At 45.2% G+C, this 18,627-nt stretch overlaps 1 protein-coding gene across 1 annotated transcript in view; it reads left to right on the forward strand.

The window, feature by feature from the left end:
• Positions 1–5,359: 5,359 nt before the first annotated feature.
• The window catches only part of ERCC6L (ERCC excision repair 6 like, spindle assembly checkpoint helicase), a 44,111-nt gene continuing 30,843 nt past the window's right edge, over positions 5,360–18,627 (forward strand). Inside the window, exon 1 of the mRNA XM_007992067.3 lies at positions 5,360–5,511. Coding sequence (XP_007990258.3) covers positions 5,444–5,511 — 68 coding nt within the window. The 5' untranslated portion in view covers positions 5,360–5,443. The remainder of the gene's footprint in view (positions 5,512–18,627) is intronic.

Below are 18,627 nucleotides of genomic sequence, written 5' to 3' on the forward strand. Positions count from 1 at the left end.
ACCATCTTAGCCTTTTCAGTTTTTCATACACATCAAGCCCTCTCCTGCCCCAGGGCCCTTGGTCATGCTATTCCCTCTGCCTGAAATGCCCTTCCCTTCCCTTTTTGTTTGGTTAACTCCTCCCCATCCTTCAGCTCTTAGCTCAAATGCTACTTCCTGAGAAGAACCTTTTCCAGCCCTCCAGATTGGGTCAGATACCTCATGGTATGCTGTCATAATTACCTGTAGTTTTCCTTCTGAGCCCTCTTCACGTTTGTAATTTTCCAAGTGTCTGTGTGATTATTGTTTCAAGTCCATCTTCCCCATGGAACTTTAAGCTCTTTGATAGCAAGGACTCGTCTGTTTTGCTCACCACTCTACCCCCAGCACCTGGATCTTTGCCTGCCCATCTTGTAAAGGCTCAACACATATTTACTAAACAAATGAATAAGTAAATGGATGAATTAATCCTTTTCTTCACCTGTCAGCTGCTTTCTGTATCTAACTAGCATCGTGTTAAAGAGCAAAAAGTCGAAAGCCAGACTGCCTGGGTTTGGAGTCCTGCTTCACCACTCACAAGCTGTGTAAACTTGTGTAAGTTATTCAGTCTTTCTGTGCCTCAGTTTCCTCATCTGTAAAAGGAGGATGATAATAGTATACACTGTCTAACAAGGTTGTTGTTAAGGATTAAAAGACAGCGTATGTAAAGTGCTTAGACCAAGACCTGGCAATCCAGTGCTATCTAAGTAATAGCTATTGTTCTTATTCGGCCTCATCCATCTCTCCATTTATGCATTCTGAACCCTCCCACAAAGCCTCATTATCTTATTTCCGGCCTCTGAGTGCAGATGACTCAGTGTAATTTGCAGATTAGGTTGAAAAGTTTTGTTTTTTAGAATTCTTATTATGGAAATGTTCAATCATACACAGAAGCAGAGAAGAGGATAATGAACCTCTGTAATAAGCTTCAACAATTATCAACATTTTGCCAATCTTTGTTCATCTATACTCTCCTTTTTTTTCCCTCTGTACTGAAGTATTTTAATGTAAGTCGCAGATGTCATGTCATTTTGTCTGAAAATACTCCAACATGTATTTCTAACAGATGAGGACCTTAAAAAAAACACAGCAATACCATTATCACCCTTTTAAAATGAACAATAATTAGGGAGAGCTTTTTTTGTTTGTTTTTTTGAAATGGAGTTTTGCTCTTGTAGAGGCTGGAGTGCAGTGGTATGATCTTGGCTCACTGCAACCTCCGCCTACTGGGTTCAAGCCATTCTTCCTGCCTCAGCCTCTCGAGTAGCTGAGATTACAGGCGCCTGACATCATGCCCGGGTAATTTTTGTATTTTAGTAGAGATGGGATTTCACCATGTTGGCCAGACTGGTCTCGAACTCCACCCACCTCAACCTCCCAAAGTGCTGGCATTATAGGTGTAATTCACTGCAGGTTCAAACAATTCTCTTGCCTCAGCCTCCCGAGTAGCTGGGATTACAGGCGTGTGCCACCACACCCAGCTAATTTTTGTATTTTTAGTAGAGACGGGATTTCACCATGTTGGTCAGGCTCGTCTCGAACTCCTGACCTTGTGATCCGCCCGCCTCAGCCTCCCCAAGTGCTGGGATTACAGGCGTGAGCCACCACGCTCGGCTGGGAAAGCTTTATAAACCCCATTCCCTTGAGAGATGCTGGGGGAATGGGAGGCCTTGATTAGGTATGCATAATGAGGAACAGCAGAGAATTAATCTATGTAAAGTGTTTTGAATGGGGCCTGTCACATAAGACGGATATAGTAGTAACTATTATTTTGATTCTCTTTGATTCTCTCCATTTACCCACTCAAAATCCTCCCAATCTCTCTCTTATTTTCAGGCTGTGAGCCTGGATAACCATTTATAAAGGAGGACTAGGAGCCTGGGCTGGGGAGTTTCCTGGGTCATCAGAGCCCTGGGTTGAGACCTGGGACTCCAGAAGGCACCAAGAAGGGCCCAAAGGAAGCAGACTACAGGACTGAAGGGGAGGGGAGGAGCAGCCAGAGCTGGGGAGTTTAAAGGAGGAGCCCTACAGCTGTGTGAAAATGGGGCTTAGAAAATCCAATAGCCAAAGGGCAGGCAAGCTGAGGGTTGGTCCTTCCTTCCCAGTGATCAGGGCCTTTGGGCACCACTGCCAGCTGGGAAGCAGGGGGAGGTAGCCAGGGTTCCTCAGGGAGTTCGCTTTAGCTTTTCTTCACAGCCCACAATGAGGCATGCCTACAACAACCACCAGGGGCCTGCTTTGCTTCATCTTCAGTTCTCAACAATTCCCAGGATATGAGTGATGATGGTGGACCCTGAGCCAAAGCACAACTAGACATGGCCTTCCCCAGACTCAAGATGAAGATTTTTGTGCTCTCATCTCTCTTTTCCTTTCTGCAGAATTCTCTCCTACATCTTCTCCCCTATTCTGCTCTTCTCATTCTACTCATCCTTTGGGTATCCAGGGTGCCTGGACACTCGACTCATCCTTAGCTCCTTTGTGCTGCTATAATAAAATGCCACAGACTCAAACTCATATTTTTTTTTTTTTGAGACGGAGTTTCACTCTCATTGCCCAGGCTGGAGTGCCAATGGCGTGATCTCGGCTCACCACAACCTCTGCCTCCCAGATTCAAACGATTCTCCTGCCTCAGCCTCTCGAGTAGCTGGGATTACAGGCATGTGCCACCATGTCCGGCTAATTTTGTATTTTTAGTAGAGACAGGGTTTCTCTGTCAGGCTGGTCTCGAACTCCCGACCTCAGATGATCCGCCCGCCTCAGTCTCCCAAAGGGCTGGGATTACAAGCGTGAGCCCCCGCGCCTGGCCGTCAAACTCATAATTTATAAACAATAGAAATGTATTTATTATGGTTCTGGAGGCTGAAGAGTCCAAGATGAAGGTGCCAGCAGGATTGGTGTCTGCTGAGGGCTGCTGTCTGCTTCCAAGATGGTGCCTTGTTGCTGCATCCTCTGGAGGTGAAGAAATACTGTGTCCTTACGTGGTAGAAAAGCAGAAGAGCAAAAAGGGCCTAAACTAGTTCCCTCCAGCCCTTCCATAAGGCACTAATTCATTCATGAAGTAGGATCCCTCATGACATAATTACTTCCCAAAAGGCCCCGCCTCTCAGTGCCACCATAGTGGGGATTAAGTTTCAACACGTGAATTTTGAAGGACCTTCAGACCATAGCACAGCCCAATCCAAGCTTGCCTCCAGGAAAAGATGTGATTTAAACACTTTAGCAGAGTAAACAAGTTCCTTCATAACCTGGCCTTCAACTGCCTCATCAACTTCATTTCCCACCACTGCCCTCTTCTTTCCAGTGTGACACAGTGAAACAGCACAGATTCGTGTCCATACGGACCTAGTATTGAATTCTGGCTCTGCTGCTTCCTAGCTCAGGAAGCTTAGGTGAAGTCATCTCTCTGAGCCTGTTTTTATCTCTCTGAGCCTGTTTACACATCTGAAAAATGGGGATAATAGTATACTTAAAAGGCCTCTTAACAAAGGACTTAAAGTCATACAAACCAGGAAAATAGCCCATGTTCTCCAAGTTCTCCAAGATCCCCCACCTCCCCCCGACCTTTTTTTTTTTTTTTTTTTTTGAGACGGAGTCTTGCTCTGTTGCCCAGGCTGGAGTGCAATGGCACGATCTCAGCTCACTGCAACCTCTGCCTCCCGGGTTCAAGTGATTCTTTTGCCCCAGCCTCCCGAGAAGCTGGGATTACAGGCACCCGCCATCATGCCCAGTTAATTTTTGTAGAAACGGGATTTCACCATTTGGCCAGGCTGATTTTGAACTCCTGACCTCAGGTGATCTGCCCACCTCGGCTTCCCAGAGTGCTGAGATTACAGGTTCAGTGAGCCACTGAACCCGGCCTCCAACATTCCTTTTAACTCGTAACGGTCTATGAATTTTATAAAAAGCTTAAAATTCTCTGTACATGTGATGTATGACTGGGCCAATAGGTGAGTTTTCCAATACTGAATGCTAAATTAGTGTCTGGAGGAATCATGTCTGTGTTCTTAACGATATATGAACAAAGACAATTTTTGTTGGCCCACAACCTCCTATTTAGTGTCACCCAAGCAAGTCACTTAATCACATTTCCTTAAGCTCTAGGCTCCGCATTTTTTTAGGCTCTGCCTTTGAAAATGACTGTATCTTAGTTGGTGCTTCTGAAGAAATGGTGACCATAGCACTACTTCTTTCTTTTTTTTTTTTGAATTATTTTTGTCCTCTTCTTATTACACCAAGTATGTGAACCTAACTACTTATTTCTTAAATAAGAACTTTATTTTATTTTATTTTTTTTGTGAGATGGAGTCTTGCTCTGTCCCCCAGGCTGGAGTGCAGTGGCATGATCTTGGCTCACTGCAGCCTCCACCTCTCGGGTTTGAGATTCTTGAAGACCCTTCTCTCTTTCTCTCTCTCTTTTTAAAAAAATAAATACAGCATAACGCCCTGTGGAGAAGAAAAAAAAATTGAAAAAGAGATGGGAGGGGGGTCTCACTATGTTGCCCAGGCTGGTCTCGAACTCCTGAGTGCAAGTGATCCTCCCACCTTAGCCTCCCCAAAGGCTAGGATTACAGGTGTGAGGCACTGCACCCAGACTTTAATTTTTTTATTTTTATTTTTGAGACAGAGTCTTGCTTTGCCACCCAGGCTGGAGTGCAGTGGTGCAATCGCGACTCACTGCAACCTCCACCTACTGGGTCCAAGCGATTCTCGTGCCTCAGCCACCTGACTGGGACTGCGGGCGCCTGCCACCACGCCTGGCTAATTTTTTGTATTTTTAGTAGAGACGGGTTTTCACCATGTTAGCTAGGTTTGTCTTGAACTCCTGACCTCAAATGATCCGCCCGCCCCGGCCTCCCAAAGTGCTGGAATTACAGGCGTGAACCACCGCGCCTTCTTCAATGTGAGTTTAAATCACAGGGACTACGCCTCCCAGGGTGTTTGGATTCAAAGCACGTTCAGTGCCAGGTACTGGCGATCAAGGAAGGTAAGGTATCTGTGGATGTGGGGCGGGGGTTGACTGGGGGACACAGGCGTTGGAGATCTCCAAGGATCGCCACAACGACTGGGATCATATCGGGCAGTCTCCTCCACTCACAATGATAGCACACGCATGCGCGAACGAATTGGCCGCAGCATGGTTTGAATTGGGTTGAAACGCAAGGGACTACAGAGTGACGCAGCACGCTCCGTGTCTCGAAGGCAGAGGTCACCTCCTACCTCCAGGCGCGCGTAGGCGCAGGCGCCTACCCTCATGGGCGGGGCTCAGGCGGTGGCGTCGCAGCGCGTGGTCGCGGATTGGCCGGCCGCGAGGCTGACGGTTGGCTGTGTCCCTCGCCACAGGCGCATAGAGCATGCGCGGGGCGGGAGTGCGCGAAATTCAAGCTCCAAGCTCCCCCCGGGGTAACTGGAACCCAGTCCGAGGGTCATGGAGGCGTCCCGTAGGTTTCCGGAAGCCGAGGCCTTGAGCCCAGAGCAGGCTGCTCATTACCTAAGGTATGTCTGGGCCGCTGGGCGGGTCTAGCTTACCGACCTGGCCCAGGGTGGAGGTGGGGGTGGCACCCAGATCCCCCTGGTGACCCGAACTGTTGAGGCGCAGCCTTATGAGGCGCGCTCTCGCACTCTTCTCGCAGTAGGGTGTGGGAGTCAGCTCTGGATGTTTGACCAGATTTCTAAAACCTCAGGAGACCCCGATGCCTCTTCTTTTGGGCAGATGACCCTGCAGTATGAGCTCCGTAAGAGCCAGAACCTTAATTAATCAAGCCCTTATTGATACTTTTCAGCTTATCAAGCCCCAAGCCTAGGGGATACAGAGATGAGTAAAACAAGGTCCCCGCCCCCAAGTTGTTTGTAATCTAGTAGTGGAAACGGATCTGTAAAGCAATAATTACTAGGTTTGATAAGTGCTCTAAGAGGTATAATGTATGTGCAGGGCATAGTGTTGGCATAAAAGAGGGGATGGCCAACTACAAGGGTGGTCAGCTAAGGGATGGCATGGCAAGAGGAGACATTCGAGCTAGGCGTTGAAAAATAAGTTAGCATTCACCAGTTGGCTAAGGGTGGGGGGCGTGGTAAGGTTGGGATGAGCATTTAAATTTTTTCTTAAATTGTGGTAAAGTACACATAACATAAAATTTATCTTTTTGTGCAGAAACTGGGTTTTATGAAAAATAAAGTTTATCATCTTAACCATTTTTAAATGTACAGTTCAGTAGTGTTGACTACATTCATATTGTTGTGCAACTGTCTGTCATCTCCAGAACTTTTCTCATGTGGCAAAACTGAAACTACTCCCATAAAACAACTCCCCATTTCCCCCTCCCTTCAGCCCCTAGCAACCATTATTCTGTCTCTGTGGATTTTACTGCTTTAATTTTTTTTAGACAGGGTCTTGCTCTGTCGCCTAGACTGGAATTCTGTGGCCTGATCATAGTTCACTGCAGCCTGGAACTCCTGGGCTCAAGCAGTCCTTCTGCCCCAGCCTCGCTAGTAGCTGGGACTTCAGGTGGGTGCCACCATGCCCAGTCAATTTATTATCTTATTATTGTTGTTTTATATGTTTTTTTAGAGACAGGGTCTGGCTCTGTCACCCAGGCTGGAGTGCAGTGGCTCAATCTCTAACTCAGTTCACTGCAACTTCCATCCCCCGGGGCTCAAGCGCTCCTCCCACCTCTGCATCTCTAGTAGCTGGGACCACAGGTGCACACCACCACACCCAGCTATTTTATTTTATTTTTTTTTTGACAGAGTCTCGCTCTGTCACCCAGGCTGGAGTGCAGTGGCACGATCTCAGCTCACTGCAAGCTCTGCCTCCCGGGTTCACACCATTCTCCTGCCTCAGCCTCCCGACCCGAGTAGCAGATACTACAGGTGCCCGCCACCACGCCCAGCTAATTTTTTGTACTTTTAGTAGAGATGGGGTTTCACCGTGTTAGCCAGGATGGTCTCGATCTCCTGACCTCGTGATCCACCTGCCTTGGCCTCCCAAAGTATTTTTTTCGTATTTTTAGTAGAGACAGGGTCTTGCCATGTTGTCCAGGCTGGTCTCAAACTCCTGAGTTCAAGCAGTCCTCCTGCCTCAGCCTCCCAAAGTGTTGAGATTACAGACGTGAGCCACCATGCCAGGCCTTTCATTTAGATTTTTCCAATTGTTTGCCGTTTTACTTTTGTCGTAATAGGCAGCCTTTTTGTGAATTTTTGTGCACTTTATAACTGAGTGTACACTTTGGAATTCAGAGTGCTGTATCTTAGGGAATGTGTATTTAAAATTGCTATTCAAGAAAACCATGCCAGATTTTAATAAAGTCAATAGTGTGAGTAAGCATTTATTTATATTCTCTCAGGCTGGTGTGTGATGAGCTATATGAGTCAATTCAAAAGTTAAGATACATAGTTTTACTTTTGAAGCTAGGACTTGTAGTATTTTCTTCTACAGATACACTTACATGAGTGGGCAAAGATGTATGTGCGTGTATATACAGTAAGTCCTCATTTAACATTGTCCGTAGGTTCTTGGAAACTGACTTTAAGTGAAATGACGTAGCAAAACCAATTTTTTTCTCATCAGTGTTGCAGCAAAATGATATTGAATGAACCAGTGTCATTCAAGGACCTGCTGTGCATCATTTTGCTTAAAGTTGTGGTTGCCAAGAACTTACTGACCACGTTAACTGAGGACTTACTGTACATGTAAACATATACCAGAGGTGTGTGCCACCAAGCGTGGCTAATTTTTAAAAGATTTTTGTAGTCTGGGCACAGTGGCTCATGCCTGTAATCACTTTGGGAGGGCGAGGTGGGTGGATCACAAGGTCAGGAGTTCAAGACCAGTCTGGCCAACATGGTGAAGCCCCGTCTCTACTAAAAATACAAAAATTAGTCAGGCGTGGTGGCAGGCACCTGTAATCCCAGCTACTTGGGAGGCTGAGGCAGAATTGCTTCAACCTGGGAGGCGGAGGTTGCAGCGAGCCAAGATTGCGCCACTGCACTCCAGCCTGGGCAGCACTCCAGCCTGGGCAACAGAGCAACACTCTGTCTCAGAAAAAAAAAAAAAAGATTTTTGTAGAGATGGAGTCTCACTGTGTTGCCCAGGCTGGTCTTGAACTCCTAGGCTCAAGTGATCCTCCCACCTCAGGCTCCCAAAGCACTGGGATTACAGGTATGAGCCACCATGCCCAGCAGAATCAGACTTTTTATTACACTTCCATTATTATACCACCGTTCAAGCATTCTACTCTCCATCCTCTACCTTACTCCCTCTAGAACACCAGTTCCAACAACTATTTGGTATCGTTGGGACCTATAGTTCATTGATTCCATTTTTTCACTGTTGCACACCCCTCAGGTTCTCACTTCTCTCCTTACATAGTTTGAAGTTCAGAGTCAATAATTGTGGAGGCTTCCTTGTATACAACTTTAACTTATTTTTTTTCTCTTTCACACTTCATTATACTGGCTTGGCAAGACCATAGCCTTCGTATGGTAAGCAGAGTAATGGCCTCCCAAGAATATCCACATACTAATTTCTGAACCCTGTAAATATGTTACCCTCATATGGTAGAGAGGAATTAAGGTCGCTAACCAGCTGACCCTAAAATAGGGAAATTGGAATATCTGGGTGAGCCCAGTGTAATCACAGGGTGCTTAAAAGTAGAAGAGGGGCTGGGTGTGGTGGCTCATGCCTGTAATCCCAGCACTAGGGGAGGCCAAGGTGGGTGGATCACCTGAGGTCAGAAGTTCGAGACCAGCCTGGCCAATGTGATGAAACCCTGTCTCTACAAAAATACAAAAATAAGCTGGGCGTGGTGGCACACGCCTGTAATCCCAGCTACCCAGGAGGCTGAGGTGGGAGAATTGCTCCAACCCAGGAGGTGGATGTTGCAGTGAACCGAGATTGCGCTGTTGCACTCCAGCCTGGGCTACAAGAGTGAAACTCCATCTCAAAAAAAAAAAAAAAAAAAGTGGAAGAGGGAGGCAGAAGAAGAGGTCATAGTGATGCAGGGTGAAAAGGACTCAACCTGTTCTACCTGACTTGGTAGATGGGGGAAGGGGCTATGAGCCAAGGAATGCGTATGGCCTCTGGAAGCTGGAAAAGTCAAGAAGCACATTCTCCCCCTAGAGCCTCCAGAAAGGAACACAGCCCTGCTGCAACCTTAATTTTAGCCCAGTGAGACCTGTGTCAGACTTCTAACCTATATAACCTGCAAGATATAACCTGTAAGATAAAATATAATACTATGTGTTGTTTTAGTATTTGTGATGATTTGTAACGGCAGCAATAGGAAACTAACACATTTTGCTAAATCCAACTCTGGCCCTCAGAGATGAACATGGTTGAATAAACAATCATGCTGACTGGTCTTATTTGAAATCCGTCAATATTAATGTCAAGCAGGCCCTTCATGCTGCCTGGCAATCATATTACATTTCTCTAATGTATTCACTCATCCATTCTACTAGAGGCCTGTTTCACACCTTCTTGCTTTTCAGACCCTCAACACCTCTCCCTCATCTCTCTTGCTTCCAATTTCACTGGGTCGATAGAAGCAATCAGAAGAGTTTCCAGGAGCTTCTCCCTTATCGACCTACTTCCCAGCATTATTCCCCCTGTGTTCTTTGCCTTCTATCCTGTTAGTATGGATGAACTCTCTGCTTCTAGCACAACCCCTCCATTTGTGCAAAAGATCTCATCCCTTGTCACTCACTGGTATAAGGACTTCAACCCACCAATTCTTTCACTGTTAAAAAAAAAATCCTCTCTTGATCCTATTTTCCTTTCCAGTTATTGCTCCATTTCTTCTCTTTCCTTTACTGCAAAATTCCAGGTGTCAATATCATTGTCTACACTTGTCATTTCCTATTTCTTTCCTCCTAACTTCTGTTGAACTCATCCCAATCAGGTTTTCACCCCATCACTTTACTCAAACTGCTTTTATCAAAGTCACCAATGACATTCACATAACAAAATCCAAGAGTCAATTCTCAATCTTCGTCAACCTAGACCACTAGTACTTGACGAAGTTGATCACTTCTCCATGAAACACATGATTCATTAGTCTTCCAAGGAGCCCTTGCTCTCTGTATTTTCTTCCTACCTCACTGACTGCTGCTTCAGATTCTGTTGATATTCCTCCTCATATCTTCTAAGGTAATTTAAATCCCCAGATATGACATTTCACGCTGAAATACTTAAGTATATGTTCCTTAAAAACAACATATTCTTTTTTTTTTTTTTTTAACACGGAGTCTTGCTCTGTTGCCCAGGCTGGAGTGCAGTAGCGCAATCTTAGCTCACCACAACCTCCGCCTCCCGGGTTCAAGTGATTCTCTGCTTCAGCCTCCCAAGTAGTTGGGATTACAGGCACCTGCTACCACGCCCGGATAATTTTTGTATTTTTAGTATGGGGTTTCACTATGTTGGCCAGGCTGGCCTCGAACTCCTGGCCTCAGGTGATCCACCTGCCTCGGCCTCCCAAAGTGCTGGGATTACAGGCATGAGCCCCCTTGCCTGGTCAAAAAAAAAAAAAAATCATATTCTTACAAAACTACCATGCCATATCACACCTAACAAAATAAATGAATTCGTTGATATCATCTAATACATAGTCCATATTCAATTTTTTTTTTTTTGAGACAGAGTCTTGCAGTGTCGCCCGGGCTGGAGTGCAGTGGTGCAATCTAGGCTCACTATAAACTTTGCCTCCTGAGTTCAAGCGATTCTCCTGCCTCAGCCTCCCGAGTAGCTGGGATTACAGGTACCTGCCACCACGCCCAGCTAATTTTTGTATTTTTAGTATGGGGTTTCACTATGTTGGCCAGGCTGGCCTCGAACTCCTGGCCTCAGGTGATCCACCTGCCTCGGCCTCCCAAAGTGCTGGGATTACAGGCATGAGCCCCCTTGCCTGGCCAAAAAAAAAAAAAAAAATCATATTCTTACAAAACTACCATGCCATATCATACCTAACAAAATAAATGAATTCGTTGATATCATCTAATACATAGTCCATATTCAATTTTTTTTTTTTTTTTGAGACAGAGTCTTGCAGTGTCGCCTGGGCTGGAGTGCAGTGGTACAATCTAGGCTCACTGTAAACTTTGCCTCCTGAGTTCAAGCGATTCTCCTGCCTCAGCATCCCGAGTAGCTGGGATTACAGGCACCCGCCACCACGCCCAGCTAATTTTTTGTATTTTTACTAGGGACAGGGTTTCACCATGTTGGCCAGGCTGGTCCTGAACTCCTGACTTAGTGATTCGCCCGCCTCGGCTTCCCAAAGTGCTGTGATTACAGGCATGAGCCACCGTGCCCAGCCTCAAATTTTTTGAATGGTCTATCAGGATCCAAAGAAGGTCTGCAACTTCATTTGGGTGTTATGTTTCTTGAACTTCTAATCTAGAACAGTTCTCCCCTCCCTTCCATTTTCTATGACGATGATTTGAATTACAGCGTGATGACTTCCTTGTAGTGTCATTAGTTTGTTCTGTCTCCTATAATTTAAACTAAAGGCTTGATAAGATTAAGCTTCAATATTTTTGGCATGAATACTTTATAGGGAAGGCTGTGTACCTATGTTGGGTCATATCAGGAAGCATATAATGTCTGACTTTCCTACTTTCAGTAATGCTAAGGTTGACCAATGGGTTCAGTGATTCCAATCTGATCCCTCCTTTGCAAAGTTGCATTTCCCCCTTATGATGAGGAAGTAACACATTTAGGATATCTTAGCATGCTGTGAATATCCCGTTCCCAACCAACCCATCAGCCTTTAATCCATTGATAACTATTGCTCAAATCATTTTTTTTTTAAAGAGTTGGGGTCTCCCTATGTTGCCCGGGCTCGTCTTGAACTCCGAGTCTCAAGCGATCCACCTGCCTCAGCCTCCCAAAGGGTCAAATCAGTTATTAGAGATTACAAAGTGGTGGTTTTCTTTTCTGAGATGGAGTTTCGCTTTTGCTGCCCAAGCTGGAGTACAATGATGCAATCTCAGCTCACTGCAACCTCCACCTCCTGGGTTCAAGTGATTCTCCTACCTCAGCCTCCCGAGTAACTGGGATTACAGGTGGGTGCCACCATGCCTGGCTAATTTTTTGTGTTTTTAGTAGAAACGGGGTTTTGTCGTATTAGCCAGGCTGGTCTCAAACTCCTGACTTCAGGTGATCCGCCTGCCTCGGCCTCCCCAAGTGCTGGGATTACAGACGTGAGCCACCAAGACTGGCCACAAAGTCGTGATTTTCTAGTTTTACCATTCTTTGTGTACTCATTAGCTGGAATTCTTCTATAGATGATCTTAATGTTGGAATGCCATGTCTTTTTTTTGTTTTTGTTTTTGTTTTTGAGGCAGGGTCTGGCTATGTTGCCCAGGCTGGTCTTGAACTCCTGAGCTCAAGTGATCCACCTGCCTTGGCCTCCCAAAGTGCTGGGATTACAGGCATGAGCCACCATGTCAGCTGTCTTTTTTTTTTTTTTTTTAGTACTCCTTCCTTGGGTGATCTTATCCAGGTTCTTGGCTTTAAATCTCATCTCTGTGCTGAGAACTTTCATATTTTTTTAGTAAACCTTTTACTTTGGCATTATTTTATTTTATGTTTTTTTTTTTTTTTTTTTTTTTTTTTTGAGACGGAGTCTCGCTCTGTCGCCCAGGCTGGAGTGCAGTGGCCGGATCTCAGCTCACTGCAAGCTCCGCCTCCCGGGTTCGCGCCATTCTCCCGCCTCAGCCTCCCGAGTAGCTGGGACTACAGGCGTCCGCCACATCGCCCGGCTAGTTTTTTGTATTTTTTTAGTAGAGACGGGGTTTCACCGTGTTAGCCAGGATGGTCTCGATCTCCTGACCTCGTGATCCACCCGTCTCGGCCTCCCAAAGTGCTGGGATTACAGGCTTGAGCCACCGCGCCCGGCCTATTTTATGTTTTATTTTTAAAGTTTTTGGGTTTATTTATAATTGACACATAATTATACATGTTTATGGGGTACAGTTTTATTTCTATTTTTTTGGAGACAGGGTCTTGCTCTGTCACTTAGGCTGGAGTGCAGTGGTGCCATCATAGTTCACTGTAATCTTGAACTCCTGGACTCCAATGATCTTTCTGCCTTGGCTTCCCAATGTGCTGGGATTACAGGCATGAGCCATTGCACTTGGTCAGTTTTATTTTTAACCAATAATTATACAATTATTTTAACAATAATTGTATATATTTGTGGGGTACAATGTGATGTTTCAATGCATGTATACCTTGTGGAATGATCAAATCAGGTTAATTAACATATCCATCACCTCAAATACTTATCATTTCTTTGTGGTGAAAAAATTTAAAATCCGTTCTTCAGCCTGGCCAACATGGCAAAACTCTGTCTCTACTAAAAACACAAAAATTAGTTGGGTGTGGTGGTGCGCATCTATAGTCCCAGCTACTCAAGAGGCTGAGGCAGGAGAATCGTATGAACCCAGGAGGTGGAGGCTGCAGTGACCTGAGATTATGGCACACTGCACTCCAGGCTGGGTGACAGAGGGAGACCCTGTCTCAAAAAAAAAAAAGGTTCATTCTTTAGCTATTTTGAAATATATAATTCATTATGATTAATAATAGTCACCATGCTGTGCAGTAGATCACTAGAACCTATTCCTCCTGTTTAACTGAAACTTTGTACCATTGACTAACCTTTCTCCTTTCCCCATCTACCCCTATCCCCCCAGCCTCTGGTGACTACTATTCTACTCTCTACTTCTTTTTTTAGATTCCATGTATAAACCAGATCATGGAGTATTTGTCTCTCCGTGCCTGGTTTATTTCACCTAGCAAAATGTCCTCTAGGTTCATTCATGTTGTTGCAAATCAGAATTTCCTGCCTTTTAACGGCTGAAGAATTTTTCATTGTGTGTATATACCACATTTTAAAAATCCATTCATCCTGTTGATGGCTACTTTGGTTGTTTCCTTTTCTTGGCTCCTATGAATAATGCTGCAATGAACATGGGAGTGCAGGTATCTCTTCAATATACTGATTTCAGTTCCTTTGGAAGTACCCAGAAGTGAGATTGCTGGATCATATGGTAACTTTATTTTTAGTTTTTTGAGGAACCTCTGCACTGTTTTCCAGAATGGCCATACTTATGTACGCATTTATTTATTTAGAGACAGGGTCTCCCTCTGTCACCCAGGCTGGAGTGCAGTGGCATGATCTCGGCTCACTGAAGCTTGGGGCTCCTGAGTTCAAGCAATCCTCCCACCTCAGCCTGCCAAGTAGCTGGGACCACAGGTGCGTGCCACCATGCCTGGCTAATTTTTTGTATTTTCGGTAGAGATGGGGTTTTGCCATGTTGCCCAGGCTGGTTTCGAACTCCTGAGCTCAAGCGATCTGCCCACCCTAGGCCTCCCAAAGTGCTGGGATTACAGGCATGAAGCACCACGCCCAGCCCAGAATGTCCATGCTAATTTATAATAGTACCAACAGTATACAAGTGTTCCCTTTTCACCACATCCTTGCCCACACTTGTAAGAGTTAAAGAAAGAGGACAGAAACACAAAATGCGGCTTGACAGTTAAAGGCAGGTTTACTTTAGATAAAACCTGAGAAGGGTTCTGGCCGATTTTTTTTTTATTTAGTCAGGAGCGCTTTCTCTTACAGACTAAGAATATATATTGGTTTTAGGGTGAGGGGGCTTATCACAAGCTTGGAATGTTTCTGTGTGAGGGAGAAGTTTCTGTGTGAGTGTTGGAATGTCTCTGGGAGGAGGGGAGTTATCTTGGGGCTAGCATGTCTCTGGTCAGGGAGGAGTTTGGAATTGTGGGATATGATGAGGTTTCTCTTCAAATAGCCTGATCAATACTTTATTCTTTAATTCATAGTACCCCGCACCCCGCCACCCCTGCCTTCCCTTTTCTCCTCTGTCCTTCCTCTCTGCCTTTGTTACATGCGCAGACATGCCACAGTACCAGGCATTAACAGTACCAGCTCACATTCCTTTCCTTATTTGGAAAGAAGACTAGCTCTCTAGCTCATTGCAGACACCCCTTTCCGCTTTCCCCTCTCTCCCTTATGTGCCCATCTTATCTAAAGAAAGTTCAAATGTTTAGCCAACTGGGGCTAGTTTAGATTGTGTGGCCTGATTCCAGCCAATGGGGAAAAGGCACAGGGGCAGGATTTACATCAGGAATAAAGGCTCTTGTTCCCCTTTGTTCTGGTGTGCTCTCATGGCGACTGGCCAAGGAGAAGCACCCCTCTGTGCAGAAGTAAAAATTGCTTTACTGAAAATCCTTTGTTTGAGTGCTCAATTTCCTTAAGACTCTGAGCTTTATTTTGACAGAATGTTTCTGGTTGGAGATGTTATTTGTGGTTTATGGTCGTGCTGACCTTAGCCATTAGGCTGATGCCCTTTGGATTTAGGTGGTTTTTTATTAAGTGAACTTTAGAATGAGGGACTTGTCTAAGATGGCGATGCTCCTGCTCTGTCAATCCAGACTCTATAGTTATAAAAAGGAGGAGGGACAGTGTGTTCTTTCTGGCTACTTCCTGCTGTTGAGGGGACGGAGAGTTTTCTGGTGTCCGGTTGACTGTGGGAGCATTGCTGTGTGTAGATGTTCTGGGGTAGTTGTCTGTGAAATGGCCATGATCCTGTCAGTCAAAAATCTTTGGCCACGTGTGGTGGCTCACACTTGTAATCCCAGCACTTTGGGAGGCCAAGGCAGGCAGATCACCTGAGGTCAGGAGTTCGAGACCAGCCTGGTCAACATGGTGAAACCCTTTCTCTACCAAAAATACAAAAATTAGCCAGGCATAGTGGCGAATGCCTGTAATCCCAGCTAATCGGGAGGCTGAGGCAGAAGAACCGCTTGAACCCGTGAGGTGGAGGTGGCAGTGAACCAATATTGCGGCGCCACTGCACTCCAGCCTGGGAGACAGAGCAAGACTCCGTCTCGAAAAAAAAAAAAAAAATCTTTGAAAAAGGTTAATTAGGCAGGGTAAGAACATTAGTCCCAGGAATGGGATGACCCATGCTATGATTTTGTTCCCAAACCAAGAATCTATTTTGTTGTTTTGATATTCCCTTAGCGTTTTAGCCCCTTCTTTAAGTTTTTCAGCAGCGTTTCTTACTAGGTCTGATTGGTTGAGGTAGAAACAACATTCCTCACCTCATGAGAGGCAGAATCCCTCTTTCTTTTTCAGCCATTATAAGATCTAGTCCCCGTCTGTTTTGGAGGACTATGCCAGCCAAAGAGTCTAGTTGGTCTTGGACTTTTTTTTTTTTTTTTGAGACGGATTCTTGCTCTGTTGCCCAGGCTGGAGTGCAGTGGTGCGGATCTCGGCTCACTGCAACCTCCACCTCCTGGATTCAAGCAATTCTTCTGCGTCAGTGTCCCGAGTTGCTGGGATTACAGGCATGCACCACCACGCCCAGCTAATTTTTTTGGTATTTTTAGTAGAGACGGGGTTTCACCATGTTGGCCATGGCTGGTCTCGAACTCCTGACCTCAGGTGATCCACCCGCCTCAGCCTCCCAAAGTGCTGGGATTACAGGTGTGAGCCACTGCCCCTGGCCAAGGTCTTGGACTTTTATAAGGCTTCGGGCTGTGTCTTCTAACGAGTCCTGTAGTTCTGTTGAAAGAGCCTTAAAGTATGTTATGGAAGTGGCTAATCCGCTTGCTCTCAATCCAAGTCCAGAGGTTATACCCAAGGTGGCTATTAAGGGAATGAAGTGTATGGCCCTTCCTTTTCTAACATATTGGATGGATGGGATGGGCAAAGGTCGATCAGGAGGAACAAGTCCAATAGAGGGAGATAGATAAACTAAGGTACAGGTTCCAGTCCAGTTGGTAGGGAGACAAAGATATGTGTTGGTGCCACACAAAAAGAACAGGCCTTTGTCGTGTATACAGGCAGAGATATAGAAAGAGAATAGGTGAACTAAATATGGGGTGTTTTTTCTTTCCTGTGGTACATTACTCCAAATGGACAAGGAGGGGGCCAGGGAGACACCTACTAGAGTAGAAATATAGGAAGAGTTACTTTTTACACATTTAATGCAATAAGATGTTGCATCGTTATATTGAGCCATGGAAAAAAGTGGGCACCAGGGACAGCACAAGTTAGACCAGAGGCATTGGCTGAGAGAGAGGCTGTCAAATGAGCCAGTTACAGAAATGCTCCATTTGCTTCAGGTGATACTGGGTAGTTAACTCTTAGTTTGATGGTCGGGGTGTTTAATAATGATAGTATGGTTGCATTGGTTAAGTGTTAAGGATCCTACAGGGAGATTTCCTTCAGAGGCTGAAAAGCAAAGTGAAGCTTGTTGTAAAAGGGGGGTGTGTTTAGTTATAGGCCCTTTAATGGGAGAGTCTTGGGGCTTGAGGCATTGCAGGGAGTTGTAATAGGCTTGAAATAATTTGTTAGCCTGATTAGTCCTGGAAGTAGGATAATTGCCGACCAGGGTGTCAGCTCTTTCAAGAAAGGAAGCTCCCTTTTGGAGTGTATAAATCAGGGTTATCCTCCCTGCTAAAAGGTCATGAAGGGGTGCAGGAAGGGCTGTGTAAGCTGAGGAAGACAGCGATAAGAACGTCCAGCATTTGGGAGCAAAGGAAGAGTTAGCTCGCAGCGAGAGGGATTGTGTAAGGTTTATAGTTTGAGCTTGAGAGCAGTGAGAAGTGGTTGTATTAGTGAGGTTGATGTACTTAGGGTATTTATATTGGAAAAAAAAAAAAAAAAAACAAGCAAAAAGAGAAAAAGGTTATTTGGGTAAGAGTAAAGTCCTGGAAAGTTCCTTGAAGCCATAGGTCCCATAGAACAGTAAAGAGCTGATCAGGATATATAATGGGAGTTTCGTAGGGGTACCGCTGAAGGTCTGTAACAAGGTTGATTAGGAAGCAATGAAAGTTCAGGAGAGAAAGAGACATAAGCGGTGAATTTCTCTTCCTTTTCATCTGAGATTCAGGTGAGGCAAAGGGAAGTGGGTCCTGTGGAGATACAAGAGAAGGCTGAAGGGGTTTTAGATTTGGTTGTTTGGGTATGTGGCAAAGGGAAGTCTGTTTTCTTGAGAGAAGTATAATGGAACCAGTTGGGGAGTCCCTGGAGTTTTGCTGCTGTGGGTGTGGTAAGAATGATTTGGTAAGGTCCCTTTGTTAGAAATGCTTGTTCCCTGGTGCCATAAAGAAATAGCACTTGAACATAAATTTAATTTCCTCAGCAAGGCCATTTTTACTTTCTGCAGAAAGGGCACACTCGCCAGCAGTTTTGCCATGAGAGTACACCGAACAAAGGAGACAGGGTCATTTATAAACTGACGCTTCCATCCTACTGCTGTGTCCAGTTTCCATTGGCTGGAATGGGACCTCACATTCTGTATTTGTCCCGATTGGCTAGCAACTTAGAACTTTTTAGAAGAGGCAAAGGCAGAGGAGAACAAAGGAAGGAGGAAGTAACTTGTGGAATGCTAAGAAAGGTAAAAACACCTTCAAATAAGGAAGAGGAACAGGCTATGACCTAATGCTTGCTTGGACCAGTATAAGCATGCCAGGGCAAATATTTAGGCTAAATTGTGGGAGCTAAGAACATAAAGCACATTGATTTCTTTATTACAGCTAGCCAATATTTAAGAATGTTAGCACAGGTCTTTGAATAAATT

The sequence above is a fragment of the Chlorocebus sabaeus genome, chromosome X (assembly GCF_047675955.1).
Source record: "Chlorocebus sabaeus isolate Y175 chromosome X, mChlSab1.0.hap1, whole genome shotgun sequence".
NCBI lineage: Eukaryota > Metazoa > Chordata > Mammalia > Primates > Cercopithecidae > Chlorocebus > Chlorocebus sabaeus.